Raw genomic sequence first — 15,471 nt, 5'->3', positions numbered from 1 at the left:
GTTTCCGTAATTCTGAATGGCTTCGACAAGACCTTATTCCACGGATTTCTCCTCAAAGAGACTGATGTAATGTTTTCCCACGCCGGTACTTTTGCAACAGCAACAGTAATCACTTTTTAGCAGCGTGGGAAAATTCCCGTGCGGTATAAGACATAATTCAAACCTCGTAGTTTTATTATTTTTGTGATTTATATATTTCTGAGGTGGAAAAAATCAAACAGCACTGAAACTACTAGTCCTGTCGGACTGCCATTGTTACGCAAGCGGCCAATCAAAAATATAGTTCATTAACAATTATTCCTCGAGCCCGAATGGTCTCTGAGTCAATAGCCCATGAGGCCGAATGGGCTACTGACTAAGAGGCCATGAGGGCGAGAGGAATAATTGTTTTAGTAAAATCCAACTAGTTGGTCAAAAAAATATCGAGACAAAACATCTTTTGCTAGTTCAAAGCTAGACTTTAATTGTTGTTTTGGTTTTCAAAGCCGGCGCTTTTCGCTACTAGTGGGCTATAACGACACAAATAGCCCACTAGTAGCTCAACCAATCAGAACGCAGCAATGATAATAGACCACTAGTTGGATTTTACTGAAGTCGATTATCCAAGAGTCTCTCCGGGCGCTCACCCGCGGGCCAGGAAGCCCGAGGACTCTGGGTACGAGATTGAAACAAATAGGGCCGTTGGCAAAACCAGGATCGGATCGGACCGGATCGACAAAACCCGGACTGGTTCAATATCAAATTTCCTGCCAAGAGACACATGAAATCCCTGGGTCACCAGTTAAGGTTACTTCCCACCTTCACGGGTGTCCTTCCGGAAAAAGTTCGTACTCGCGTTTCAATAAAATCATAGCAAACTATACATCAGAAGAAAGTTTAATAAATGTGGACAGTTTTTGTATGCAAGGGCCAGCTGAACAAAGTACAAGTGCCGGATCTTGGGAGATCTGACCAGCAAATAAAATTTAGACTAAAAACAAAATAATTATGCAAGGCTGGTTGTACGGCTGTGAGGATATATAGTTTTTGTTTGACCAATATTTCGTCGGGTACGGCCCGACTTCTTCAGGGAGTTATGTACGAGTTATGATTTAATTCCCTGAAGAAGTCAGGCCGTGCCTGACGAAAATTGGTCAAACAAACACTATATATCCTCACAGCCGTAAAACCAGCCTTGCATACTTATTTTGTTTTTAGTCTAAATAAATTTAGTTTACGCCAACAGATATAGTGTAACCGAGTTTTCCTTTTATTGTCAGGAGCCGGTAAGACGTGAGACCACCGAGAGTTCTTCTAATTAATTTATCGGGTATCGGATGCCGCTTCACGAGCAAAATGACTTCACAGTGTTGTTATTCACAACTGTTGTTATTCACGAAATTGTCTCGATATTCTGATTGGTTGTTTAGATATCCGCATCTAAGGTTGGAGTAGCAAAAAATATGCGAGGTATGTTGTGTAAATGGACGCCATGAGAAATTATTCTAAATATCGGAATCTCCTGACAAGCTTTTGTTGATTGATGGCTTGTGAATAACAACACTGTGAAGTCATTTTGCTCGTGAAGCGGCATCCGATACCCGATAAATTTAACAGAAGAACCCTTGGCGGTTTCACGTCTTACCGGCGCCGATCCTAACACTTACCAAAAGAAAAACTCGCTAAAGCAGTATATTTATCGTAACTACATTTACTAAGCTTTCTTCTGATGTATAGTTTGTTATGATTTTATTGAAACTAACGCGAGTACGAATTTTTTTCCGGAAGGACACCCGCGAAGGTGGGAAGTAACCTTAATAATAATAATAATAATAATAATAATAATAATAATAATAATAATAATAATAATAATAATAATAATAATAATATCTGATCTGCTAATCTCCCTTTCTCGCAGTCGGAGACTGATATACCAAGAGCGCAACTCAACGAGGTCGGATCGAAGGAGCTGTGCTGCCGGGTAGGCAGCACAGTACCCGGAGAAAAACCCTCGGAGTCAGATTGAGATCGACTGCAACTCAGCCCACATACGACCCAAGGCCAGAGTTGAGCCCGGGTCACAGAGGTGGGAGGCACGGTTGATGACCACTAAACCACCCTGACTCCCCTAAAAAATAAATAGAGTCCAATACATATATGCAATAAAAGCAATAAAAAATGATGAAGGAAACGTAAATGAGGAGATAAAGAAATTACAATAATATTTGTTGATTAATGAGGAAAGTAAACGAGCTGCCAATTTCGGCACGTATTTGATATTCTGATTGCTTTGCCGTGCAAAATGTGACTAGATTTCTGAGGTTTAAGGTTTTGACTTGAGCATTCAACAGTGAATCTTCCCCTTGCTATCTTTGTTTCAAAAGAACAAGAGTAAAATAGCAGCGACTTATTATCAAACTTTGTAAGTTATTGAACAAAAAACGCACCAAACGTAGAACAAATATTGTACATTTAGTTTTCTGTACTGTTGGTGTTTCGTATACAGAACCATTTACATTTTTATCATCACGTGTCACTCAAATACTCACACTCCAGGGAAAAACGTCGAAAAGTACTCCGCTATCATGATTGCGACCATGCCCTTATTACTTGAGCAATGCCAAAAATCAATTTAAAATTAACAACATGATGTAGAAAAATGTACCAAAAAACTATAAATCAGAAATAGTCTTTCAAATGGAAAAAGTTTAACCTGCGATCAGGCTCTATTTTAGTTTCGCGTGGTACGTACTGTGGAGTTGGTGGGGAAAAGAAAAACAGAGCCTCACCTAATTCGTCTTAGAAATTCCTTCCGCCCACTTTTTTTGATTGATTGACATGTCCTTCATCGCCCAATCAGATTTACTTCCACTTCACAATACGGCAGATACACGCTATTTTGTATTCACCAGAGTTATTTACCGTGGGAGGAATTACAAACGAATTCGAAAGTTTCCTTTGGCTTTAATTTTAGAAAAACACATTTAAAGCATGGGGGATGTTACTTTCCTTTCTGTACCTTTCGACGACTACATTGCGGCAAAGGCCGGTGTAATTCTTTCTCCGAGCTTCACTGAATATGAAATCTTGTAAGCTTCACATTTTTATTTGTAATTGAGATAACCTATCATTTTGTCGTTGGACGGTTTCTCAATAGATTTTTAAAGAAAAAAAAAAAGAGAAATACAGTATTCTTTTAACGTATTTGCCCATGAAGGTTTCTTTGTTGATTTTTTTTCGGGTGATCTTCAGTTGCAGTGTATTTCTAGGATTGCGCTCAGTAAAATCATGATAAGTAAGACGTTAATTTTTTGATGAAGTACAAACGGTAAGATGGACTCGCAAAGTTTCGTTTGTTTTTGTACAACTGGTCTTTCTAGAAACATGCCATTTTAGCTTCTCGAATTCGAGTTTTAAGTCAACTCAACTGGAAATATTATGAAGCAACCTTGACTCCAAATTGTTTAAACAAACCATGTCATGTACAATTAGATAATTAAAGTTTGTTAGTAAGAGGAGTAACGGCGTAACGAGAAACCGCGTAACGGGAATTTTTTTTCCTTTTTTTTTTGTTTTGTTTTGTTTTTGTTTTTTTGTTTGAGCAAACTCCAAAATCCTGAATTCAAGATTTTGGAAGCCAACATTCATAACAGCTAACCATAGGCCTAAAAACTTTTGTTTAGGCCTAATTCGGCCTAAGGTTAGCTTTTATCCATGTTATGTTATGTTTTTGTATTTTTGTATTTCTGAATTCAGGATTTAGTCCTTCCAAAATCTTGAATTTACAAAATAAAAATCCCGTTACGCGGTTTCTCGTTACGCCGTTACGCCGTTACTTGCGAGTTTATCAGCATCTCCTCCTGTTGATATATACGTCCTTTATCTTATCGGGGAATCCAATATGCATCGGCTTTCATTGTCATTTCAAAGAGCCAGCTATTTAGCCTCCAAAACATCAGGGAAGTGAGTGCCTAGGTACTTTCAACCACACGGCAACAGAGCTCGACAACGGAATAGCTAATTTCACTCTTTCCAGAGATTTAAACCGGATTCTGGACAAGTTATGAGATGTTTCAGATGGCATATCTCCATTTATACAAATAAATCAAGTTGCACTGTCCTCGTCATTGTAAGAAAAAAAGGCAGCAAATTTCTTTGTACGCTAATGGCGGATCAGTCTCGAGGACTTCGCGTGAGCTGCGCACAATCACGGTAGCGTTTTCACTTCCGGCGTTTTTACAGCCAATCAGATCACCAGTTTGGCTTGAGCTCAGGTAAATTAAGGCATGGGTAAAACAATGATTTAATCAAAACGTGATGGGGGGTGGTCTAACTCGGAGCACTTACGCATTAGAAAGATGAAACTTTGCCAGACACATACATGTGTGGTTTCTGTCAATTTGGTATGTTCCAATTATGCTCATGTTGTCACGTGACTGCACGCGGCCAGAAAACAATAAAATGTCTTTAGACAAAAATGGCAACACTTTTGTTGCTAGTTATTAAACCGGACTGGTTTTGGACAATGTGTAATGCAAGCTTCTACAAAACTGTGCTTGGCCTTTTTTGAATTTTTTACGGTTTTTGAAAATAAACGGTTTTTTCAACTAGACCCAGTCCCCCGAAGCAGTTTTATCCCATCTTGACGCCTTCACTTTTAAATATCTAACAAAGGCCAAGCACAGAAGTGATGTATTAATCGGCCTTAACATTATGCAACCGGTAAAACAATTGAGAACACAAGAAAAAGTGTTGCCGTTTCAAAAACAAGCTTTTTAAACGGATGGAGGTCACGTGACCTAATTTGCATAATAAACGAAAAGAAATTGATTTAAACTAAAAATGTAAGCAGCTGACAAAGTTTTATGGGTCTACATCTAAAGTTGTAAGAGATAGACCCATGCCTTAATTTACCTGAGAGAGACTTTTGGTCAGGTCCAGTTTTAGCGAGCGACGACATAAGGGAACATATGGACGAAGCTAAAAATGGGCCTGATTGCAGGTTAGAAAAAGTCAAGTGCGTATTTCTGTTCTTTCGCTGCAGCACGTCATGAACATACAACCTCGTTCCCAGATCCTGGGAACGAGGTTGACCTTAAGAGGCAATTGAAGACAAGCCTGCAAAATTCAAAGCGTTCAAGCCATTATTCCTCGGGTTTCCGTTTTGTTACTGCTTAAAAAATCTTCACAACTGCTTCTATTCGAAGTTCAAATATTTATACGTTTCAGATAGAGCTCTTAAATTGTTTTTTTAGTGATACGGCAACTTCATATAGAAAAACTCCCATGTTAATCCTTATAGTTGAGCTTTCGACCCTTTAACAACTTCAACATACTGTCAGGTAGACAGGTATTGAGTGAAGAATATTATCAGCCAGGGGATATTTATAATGGTAACTGAATTGAGTGGAGTGCAATTTGGTCTGAAATCATACGTGTGATATATCATACGTGAGTGCGCAGCGCGAGTTCGATTTGAAATCACAAGTATGATTTCAGACCAAAATTGCACGACCCGAGGTTCAATTACCACTTATTACATCCATTTAGAAATCACACAATAATTATTTAATCGCTAAAATACAGGATTTTAGTCAGTGCCAATATTTTATTGATCCACTTGGGAACAAAGGTTTTTTTTTTGTCTTATTTTCCTGCAATTTGATTGGTTACCTTAAACAAGCCTTGAAATCTGACTGATTGTTTTGTGTTAATGTTTGTTTCCCATTGGCTGGGGAAATGGTACGATTTAGAGCAAAAAATAGTGAGATTTCGGAAAAAATCGCACTGCTGAGAGCCAGTCAGATTGCAAGGATCACCAGTGATTTCAAAATGCATTTAATAAATCTTGATACAACACCAAATTCTCATGACCAGACAGGAAAGAAATCAATAGCATTAGTTTGGTGAATAAACTGTTTGATCTTGGAAGTGAAGGGGCGAGTCCCCGTCGACTATCTGGTCAGTACGTTGATTTCGTCATCTGTCATGCAAATTGATAAGAGCTTGTCAGATTTTATCATTCCGTCTACGCCATCCATTATAAGTGATTTGCTGAAAATGTTCCACAGCCCAAAACCGTTAAAAACCATCCTAAGATTCATCCTATCCAATTTTCTCAAAAGGAATTTTACTCATTAATTTGTAATTACTTCTGGAGTAACTATCGATTTAATCCTGCATCTTTGAATCGGTGTCTGACGATGATCCTTGCTTTCTATGAGGATTAAGACTTCAAAGAAACGAAGACGTGGCTACCTTATAAAATTATGATGTTTGATTCTTAGTAAATTTTAAGAAACTAACTTTTTTTACATTTTAAGACAAAAGGCGTTTCGTGCTATGACGTACGACTCTCTTGGTCCGCCGGTGTGAATTTAAGTAAATTGAGAAAGCTTTGACCGCGACAAAAATGACAATTAAATACATCGAAACAGGAGCTCCTCATCGAAAAAAAACTGCCTGTGCAGAAAAAGTTCCGGGGTGGAAGCTGAATAATTGGGTTTCGATTATTCATTATTCTTTGTGTGTTTTGTTCGAATCATTCATTATTCTTTTTTAAATTTTTGTAGGTTATTCATTATTCTTCGTTGTTATTCATCATTCCACTGGCATAACTGAGTTATTCATTATTCCGGCGTTTTCAGACCCAATTATGCATTATTCATTTTTTATTTATACTAGTTATTCATTATTCATTATTTAGCTTCCAACCCCGAAAAAAGTGTTTCCGCGCATTAATCTTAGGGCGCGTTCGATTGACCGTATTCCGGAATAGGAATACATGGAATAGAAGTTAGAAATCCTTCGTTTTTACGGAGATTCACGTTAAAATTATCAAACACTTGCTAAAATGCTATTTCAAGCATATATTATTATACTTGTTTCTTCAAAAGCACCAGACATACCGTTTTAAATCACCACTCCGCCTATTCTTATTCCGGAATAGAGTCAATCGAACGCACCCTTAGTTTTAATTTTTTAAGGGAGTCGAGATTCCCTCTTTTTTATTCTTGCATGCTGCTATAGGAAGTTTTCACCTGAAGTCACAATAGCGATGTTTCTCGTGACGTCACCCATTGTTATTAATATGCCAACCAGAACCTAATTGGCTGTTGAAACAATGACTTGTTTTGTTCCGTGGTTGGCAAATTTGAATATCAAAAGAAATGTGACGTCAATGTTTGTAAACAAGAAATATCGCTATAGCCATGTTGGTGCACAGAACAAAAGGGAAAAAAGTCTTTTGGGACTTTGACTCTATTGTAATGCAAAACATTAGCCATAATTTGCCATTGTTTTGTACACTAAACATGATAGTCTAATCACGTGATTCTTTGATTGCATTCACGTGATAAGACGGCAATGTTAGGCTAAAACAATAGAAAAATGAAGCTCAAGTTTTGTATAACTATACCCTCCCTGAGAGTACACTGGGTTGCCTGTGTTACGTGAACCGTTCCAGAAATTTTTTTTCAAGTTGGGGGGTCATTAAGACCATTTAAGGGGTCACCCAGAAGTCATACCAGCAGAGGTCCTCAGACGTTCGTACGACGAAACAGATCATTTTCTGAGGTTAAAAACCTGGCTACCGGCCTATTAATTAATCATTTGTCAGAACAAGAAATTCCTGTCCTCTTTAGAAAAAATAGACACGCATTGCTTACGTGTGGTAGTGAAGTAACACAGCGATTTATTCCATATAAAATGTCAACTGAGCTGTGTGTTGTCTTCCAGGAGATTTAAGTTGCCCTTGCGTAATATGTAGCTCTAACAGTGCATAATATTGTTTTGGTACTGTCTATCACTGTAGTGCCACGGTAGAAGTCTTGGGTAAATAGCTCGAGAAGACATCTGGTTACTAGCAAAGTACTGAACCGAGAAAGATTGAAGAAAATAAATGGGAATTGAGAAACATTGGCTTCTGATAATTTTCAAGCTCCCTCACAACTTCTTTTCACCACAAGTTTAAGCGTGCCCTCTGAGCATCTGACAGCTTTGTAATACTAAAGTTTACTAAAGTTAAGCCCTAAAGTTATACACCTTCGTAAAACAGAAGCATTGGACCAAAAATACTATTAACGGTAACAAATGCAAACTCAGCAAGGTGCAGATTTTGTTAGCTTGCTTTATGCAAAACATATATTGATGCAAAAGTAAATAACTATTGATATACAGTTTTTAGAAAGAGCAGAAGGAAGTTTCCGGGACGGTCGATCGAGAATAAAATATTTACGACATGAGCCGTGAATATAGACTGTAAAAAGTTACGATCAGCGACAAACATTTTGGGAGATTTTTGCTACGTTCAATTTTGTTATTCTACGTTTGGCTGCACAAATAAATCGCAAAATCGAAAGTGACATGGCCGGAATTCAGCGGGCGCCGTGATTAAGTTACCGCAGCATATTTACTCGCCAAACAGTGAAGCATCTGTGTCAAATGATGGCAAAAATGCCGGGTTTTTGTAAGTTTCTTTTTCTGTCAAGTTTATAAAGTTTTAAAATAAAATGAGCGAAGTCAAAACAAAGATCACAATCGCCCAACTCTTGAGGTTGACCATTTGTTTATGCAAAGTCAAAATTTACTCTCCAAGACGCGTACGACGTTATTTATCACCAGGTAATTCCATCATTTTGGACATAGCAGCTACTTTATTATTCATCGGCGTCACGATTTTTTGCTGATTTTGGGGCTCATTTTGTTGAAACTCAAGCACGCTTCCAACAGACCAATTTATTTTCGTGAACCTTTCCTGCTTACAGAGCAATGCTAAAAATATCCTCTCGTATCACATTTCAACCTTAAGCTCGAAAATTCAATACACAACAATAATGAACATGGTATTATAATTCACAAAGGCAGAACATATCACAGAATCCTTTTCCAGCGAAAAATTTATTGAAACGAGATGCTTCCGTGAACCATACACTGGGTTGCCTGAGGTACGTGCTACAGAAAATCAGAAGGCACTGAATTGTGTGGTATTGAACTACAGCATTCCGGTCTCTGAAGAATAACAAATAAAAGGGAAGCGAGGAACATTGGCTTCTGGGCTGACATGTTGGTAATTTTCGAGTTCCCTCGCAACTTCTTTTCACCACAAGTTTAAGCGTGCTCTCTGAGCATCTGACAGCTTTGTAATACCAAAGTTCACTGAAGTTAATCCCCCTGTTCAGCGGGGTTAGTGTTTGGATGGGAGACCAAAACAATATACCCCTCACGAAACAGAAGCATCGGACCGAAAATACTATGAACGCTAACAAATGCGAACTCAGCAAGGTACACATTTTGTTAGCTTGCTTTATGCAAAACAAGAACATCATTATTCTACGCAAAAAGTATGTTCTGGAGGTAATTCTGAGAGTGGAAATCAAGGTTACGCGGCAAAAAGTAGGTTCTGGAGGTAATTCTGAGAGTGGAAATCAAGGTTACGCGGCAGACGGCAAATACAAACTCACGATTTAATAGGCCATTTCCGAGTTCAAGTCTGCCTCCTCTTCAAAGCGAGTCTACGAGCGAAGTCTTTGTGATGGCAATTAGTTCTGCTTTACATATGAATGAAAACTAATTTTCATAACAAAAACTTCACACTTAGACTCGCTTTGAAGATGAGGGAGGCAAGAACTCGGAAATGGCCCATTCAGTTAACACACCAGAGGACGCTAACCTCATTTTGACAAGAAAATGCTTTACTATTGCCATAGAAAACTATCCAGTTAAGCTCGCATATCATAAAGCATGATGAATTCATAAAGGCCACCTTTCCCAGCGAACAATTTTTTGAAACAAACAACATATTTGCTATTAGAGGCAAAAACCCCTTCTATTTCATTGGTATCCGGTCAACTCGCCTACGTTCAAACTTGCCTACGCCAACTCGCCTACGCCTACTGGTGAACTCACCTACGTAGGAGAATTTGATTACCATCATAGGCGAGTTCGTCTTTCCTCATAGTTGTGTAAAATGTGTTGTAAAATGTGTTTGTTCTGCTCCCAGTAGCAGAATGATCGCGATAACCAACACAAATTTAAGAATTACGGTCAGTCACTTCACCAAAGTTCTGTCTTGTGTATTAATAGGATCATTCAATTGACATAAACGGTGAACTGGATGAGTTGATAAAAAAGTTGTGGTGTTGTTTCGGCGGTTGTCGTAATAATAATCAGACCTAATAATGGTAAAGTGTTGTCGTCATGAGAAATAGAGTTCGTGACGTGTTGTTTAAGCGCGACTCAATCTTTTAATTCACACTGACATCGCTTTGCACGGCACTTAGCAAAGAAGGTGAAACATTTTGAACTTCAATAGCATATTGTTTGAAGACCTTAATGATATGTATACAAACCTGTAAATGTCAATTGCGCGGCCCTTAGCAAAGAAGGTGAGACTTTTTCAAAATCAATAGGATATTGTTTAAAGACCTTAATGATATGTATCCTCAACAAAGAATAAAAAATTGCATGAAATTGAGCACTGCTATATAAGGGGCTGTAGTTTCTTGTTCATTTCATTCTACTAAGGTTTTGGTCAATTTCTCAGTTAGTACGCGCTCTGTGATTGGTCAATTTTTCGGGCCGTGTCATACGGCCTGCTAAAATTTAAACCTCGACAACTTCAACTAGTAGTTTCCTTTTCCACGCCGCGACGATGACCTTATTATTTTATTCTATCACGCAAATCATGGTACGATGCTCACACGCTCCGACCAACTCTGCTCTGACCTTGAACTCGGTTAGTAAAAGGTATATATAGTGTACGCACGCGAAATCATCAATCAAATTAATTAATGAGTAACAGGCTCACTCTTTTACACTGGTATCATTGAGATAAAAACAATACAAACCTGTTTTTACCTGTTAGTGTCACTTGAGCGGCACTTAGTAAAGAAGGTGAGACTTTTTCAAAATCAATAGGATATTGTTTGAAGACCCTAATGATATGTATCCTCAACAAAGAATTGAAAAGGCCAACAATATCTGCCAATCACATTGCTGCGATTTCGATCCGTCCTGAAATCGAGTACTGTTATAAAAATGGGAGAAGCTCTTGACGAATTTAACACCATTCAATATGAGGTCAGTCCACTGAAATTGGGTTACTGGAACTAAGCCGAACTTAAAGTGAAAACACTTAGTAATTAAAATACCTATTACGCCTGTTTTTATTTACTCACAAAATTTATCAGAGCTGCTGTTGTAATAAAGTGGCGTTCAAAGGTCAAAAGTGAGGAACACGACAACATTGCAGTCATTTTCCTAAAATATGCTCGTTAATTTCCGGGGTCAAATCATAAGTAGTTCACATGACTCAATCGACAGAGAATTTGCTGTTTTAATGAAGTTATTTAGTTCCCTCCAAGAGCTGCTAAAGGCAAAAGCAACACAAAAGAAATCTACAGTGAAAATGCGTGCCTTTCGTGCATCACGGTTATTTTACCTCTTTTAAGTAAAAATATTATGAGACAAAATAGGAAATATTATGTGGAGATATCGTAATACGTTACAAACTGCTTTAAAATTTCCTCAGAAGGAAGCTCTGGGAATGTACATACATTGTTAGTTTAATAATTATGCATGAATTTTGTAAGGGAATTTATGCTATTATTGACAGTTAATTTTACAAATAATCGTCTTTCGTGGCTCATGATACACCGCCTCCAAGGGGCGTAGCCTTGTTGCTTGCGCTTTGTTAAAGCCAATTTCGACTTTACAAGCTAAGTGGGCTGGTTTTAAACATACCAAAGCTGGATCATACCAAAACGGAGCTGTATCTCATGTGAAGTATCGGAAATGATCAATATTGATGAAGTTGCCTTCAGGGATTTCGGCAACCGTGACCTGTGAAGATCTCTCAGTCACGTCGTGAATTTCGGCATGGAAGATTTACAAATTGATGTACTTCTGAAATGCGGACGTTTTCATTTGATGCTTAGTCGTGTAGATAGTGCAGACTACCCTTACCTTCAGTGCTGACGTTGGATGATCTGCTCTGGCTATGATCTTGAAATGATGGGATGCTGCTACATAAAACTACACTCGTGATAAAATATTGGAAATTTCGGCTCCACGGGCGATAGATTGTTGTCGAAGTCCATTACTCGTCGCTTTTACGATTCCAGGTATTTGTTTTCACCGCCTGCCTAGTTTATCCAACTGACTTTCCATTATTGAGCGCCATAAGGGTATATTTTGTTTAAAGATCCACTAAAACGCCATTCGCGTTACATGACTTTCGACGCCATTGCAGGTTAAGTTTATCATTCTACTGTGTCCACCAGAGAAATCTACGCATTCCCACTACCCTCTCGATCCTAAGAAAATACGAGCAGAAGGCTCCATGCACAAAGACACCACTTAGCAGAGAATTGACAGGCAAGACTTTTACCGACACGGAAAGAGAAAAAAAAAAAACTGCACAAATGCCACCCACCTTCCGACTGGGATTGCCATACGGCAACCCAGTAATAAATTCATTTTACGCTAGGGGGGACTATACAAATCTTTTTCTGACCTTAAAAACTATGGCTAGCTATAATCGTTTGCCAGAAAGATCACGGCTACAAATTCCTGTCATATTAATGCGTTTTAAATTTCAACTCACGTATGCAAATTAGTTAAGCTCGAATACTACACAGCACAATGAATCAAAACGGTTGAAAAATCTTTTCCACCGTAAAATTTATAGAAAAACAACGTATTTTGCTATTAAAGGCAAACAACCCTTTCTATTCCAATTGCGTGCGTGCAAACATGAAACACATACAGAGTGTAAATAAATAAATTTTTCAGTTCAAGATTAAACCCTTTTCTGAAGAGGCTTTTCCCTAAATAACGAAGCAAAAAATGGACAACAAGCTTTCTTTCCAATAATTCTTCACTGTTACATTTTCAATTATTTTTTTACCTGAAAACTGTGCAAGGTTGACCACAAAATAAATGTAAATTGCCAGACAACTGAGATGCGACTTCAGTAAACACTGTCAGGATATATTCAAGACGTTCGATTCCTTTTACACCCATACAGAATTTGCCTCTTGGTTTTCAGTGTTGTACATATTAAACAGCACAGTTTGTAAAATAATATTAGAAACAAAGCACACTTTGTCATATCCTGCGGCAAAATATGCAATTGTTGTCGGAGACTATTACTCGTCGCTTTTAAGATTCCAGAGATTTATTTTCCCCGCCTGTCTTGCTTATCCAATTGAAGTTCCATTCTTGAACTCCAAAGAGTATATCTTCCTTAAAGATCCACTAAAACGCCATTCGCGTTACAATGACTCTCGACGCCATTGCAGGTTAATTAAATATTCTACTGCGTCAACCAGATTAAATGTACCCATTTCTACTACCCACTAAAGCCCAGCAAAAATACGCGCAGACGACTCTGCCCACAAAGACACCACTTAGCAGGGGAGTGACAGGCAAGACTTTTACCGACACGGAAAAAACGACGAAATGCAGATTCCGACTGGGTTTAGCAATCCAGTAATAATAGAGTTATATTCCCAAAAGACGTTTTTTCGCTATTGAATTCTTTTCTTTCTGTGCCCGGACAACTTCAAGGGCAGTCAAAAAGGAACAACAACAAAGCAAGGTGACACACGCTAACACCAACCCGGTGTGGCCAACACATCACGCACGCGCACAACCATTTCACCCTGTCATATGGTTGTGAGTATGCGTGATGTGTTGGCCACACCAGGTTGGTGTTAGCTTACCACATGTATTGTATGTGCAGCTGCCAATTAAAAGGATGCTAAAACTATTGTATTAACAGCCTCTGACTTACTTCGTGCTGTTTTACCTTCAGAATGCCGGAAGCTCAGAACAAGAGTGAAGAACTGCAACATACAGAAAGCATCAGTACGCAGGCACGGTTTATCGTTGCCGGCGTTTACGCGCTGTTAGCTATAACAGCCATTGGGCTCAACACGCCTGTACTTTTAACATTTTTCAAAGACCCCAAACTTCGGGTTCCATCCAACAAGCTTATCATAAGTATAACGGTTGCTGATTTGTTTCACGCCGTTCTAGCGTATCCCGTGGGAGCTATCACTCACGCGTCTCAAAGCTCACGTGGTTTATCTGGCATTGCCTGCACTTGGTACGGATTTATTACAGTTTTTCTGTCTTTTGGTATAATTCTGCATCATGCGACCATTGCCATCGAAAGAGCGATAGTTATACAGTACGCTAAAACCTCGTGGACTAACGCCAGAACGCTTCATCTTGTCATAACAGCACTTTGGGGCTTCGCCCTTATGTGGAGTTCTTTCCCGCTGTTCGGATGGTCAGCGTATGTACCCGATGTTGTCGTTTGTTCGCTCCATTGGCAGTCAGCCGATTTACTCGACAGGATCTTCGTATACTGCATTTTCTCGCTCTTCTTTTTGGTCCCAGTCCTCATTATGGTAACGTCTTACTGCAAAATTTTCCAAAACGTAAAGAAAATGACTCAAAATGCTCGTGACTTATGGGGAGAAAAAGCTTTTCCAACTCAACAGGCCATTCGGTCGCAAAAAAAGGTCACACGTACGGCATTCATCATGTCTATTTGTTTCTTGTTTGCATGGACGCCTTATGCTACTGTTTCGTTGTATGCTTTTTTGTGGAAACCAAAGCGAATGACTCCTTACCTTTCAATCATACCAGCAATGTTTGCAAAGACCTCAGCTTGCTTTAATCCAGTCATTTACTTTTTGATGTTGAAGAAATTTAGGGAAAGCCTACGAAAAACGATACAGCCCTTATGCGGAATTTCATGAATCCGGAAAGTCCAACAAATATTGGGAGGAAGAATTCAGTCTATTCATCTTTGGCGAACAAAAAGGACGAAAAGTTATAAATAATAGCTAAAAATGCTGTATCAAGCGTGCATGGGTCGAGGTGAACACCGTAAAATCTAAAATGCCACCAAAACCCCGAATAAAAACTCTCAAAGCATCCAAGATGGATAGTCATTTTCCCACAGTGGAAAACATTCGAGCATTTCCGAAGCAAATTGAAAACAAGTGTCACACTCAGAGTCACCATTTTAAAACATGATTTTAAAATACAGTGGAACCCCACCTTACTGCTACCTCGGCAATACGGTCACCTCGTTATTGCGGCAACTGTTTTTCTTTGGCCCTGCAAAACGGCCATATATTCTCTTATAGAAAACCCTCGTTAATGCGGTCACCCGTTAATACGGCCAATGGCCACAATTTTAAATCCCAAACAGCAGAATCCTCTATAATTTCACCCTGTTAGTACGGCCACTCGCGATAAATTAAGAAAACCAAAATGCCTGTGACATGTCAATTTCATTGACCTTTGTTGTTTACCATTAGAGCGGTTTTCAAATAGGTGTCGTAAAACCAAAACCAAAGTAATTACTTATATCAATCAAAATGGACGGAGACAATCCAGTAAACCAATCAAAACTCGAAGTAATTACACGTAGCCTACACAAAGCGCGGGAAAATGTGCACGCGCGATCCATGA

At 38.8% G+C, this 15,471-nt stretch overlaps 1 protein-coding gene across 1 annotated transcript; it reads left to right on the top strand.

The window, feature by feature from the left end:
* The first annotated feature begins 13,796 nt into the window (after positions 1-13,796).
* On the top strand, positions 13,797-14,750 carry LOC138023188 (melanopsin-like). The gene has a single exon (XM_068870214.1). The coding sequence runs from the start codon at positions 13,797-13,799 to the stop codon at positions 14,748-14,750; it is 954 nt and encodes a 317-aa protein (XP_068726315.1).
* The last annotated feature ends 721 nt before the right edge of the window (positions 14,751-15,471 follow it).

Source organism: Montipora capricornis, chromosome 11 (assembly GCF_036669925.1).
Source record: "Montipora capricornis isolate CH-2021 chromosome 11, ASM3666992v2, whole genome shotgun sequence".
Taxonomy (NCBI): domain Eukaryota; kingdom Metazoa; phylum Cnidaria; class Anthozoa; order Scleractinia; family Acroporidae; genus Montipora; species Montipora capricornis.
This window is presented reverse-complemented; position numbering and strand designations above follow the sequence as displayed.

Bases quoted from the DNA above. Each gene is read 5' to 3' on its own strand.
- LOC138023188 (XM_068870214.1), top strand. From the start codon at position 13,797: ATGCCGGAAGCTCAGAACAAGAGTGAAGAACTGCAACATACAGAAAGC.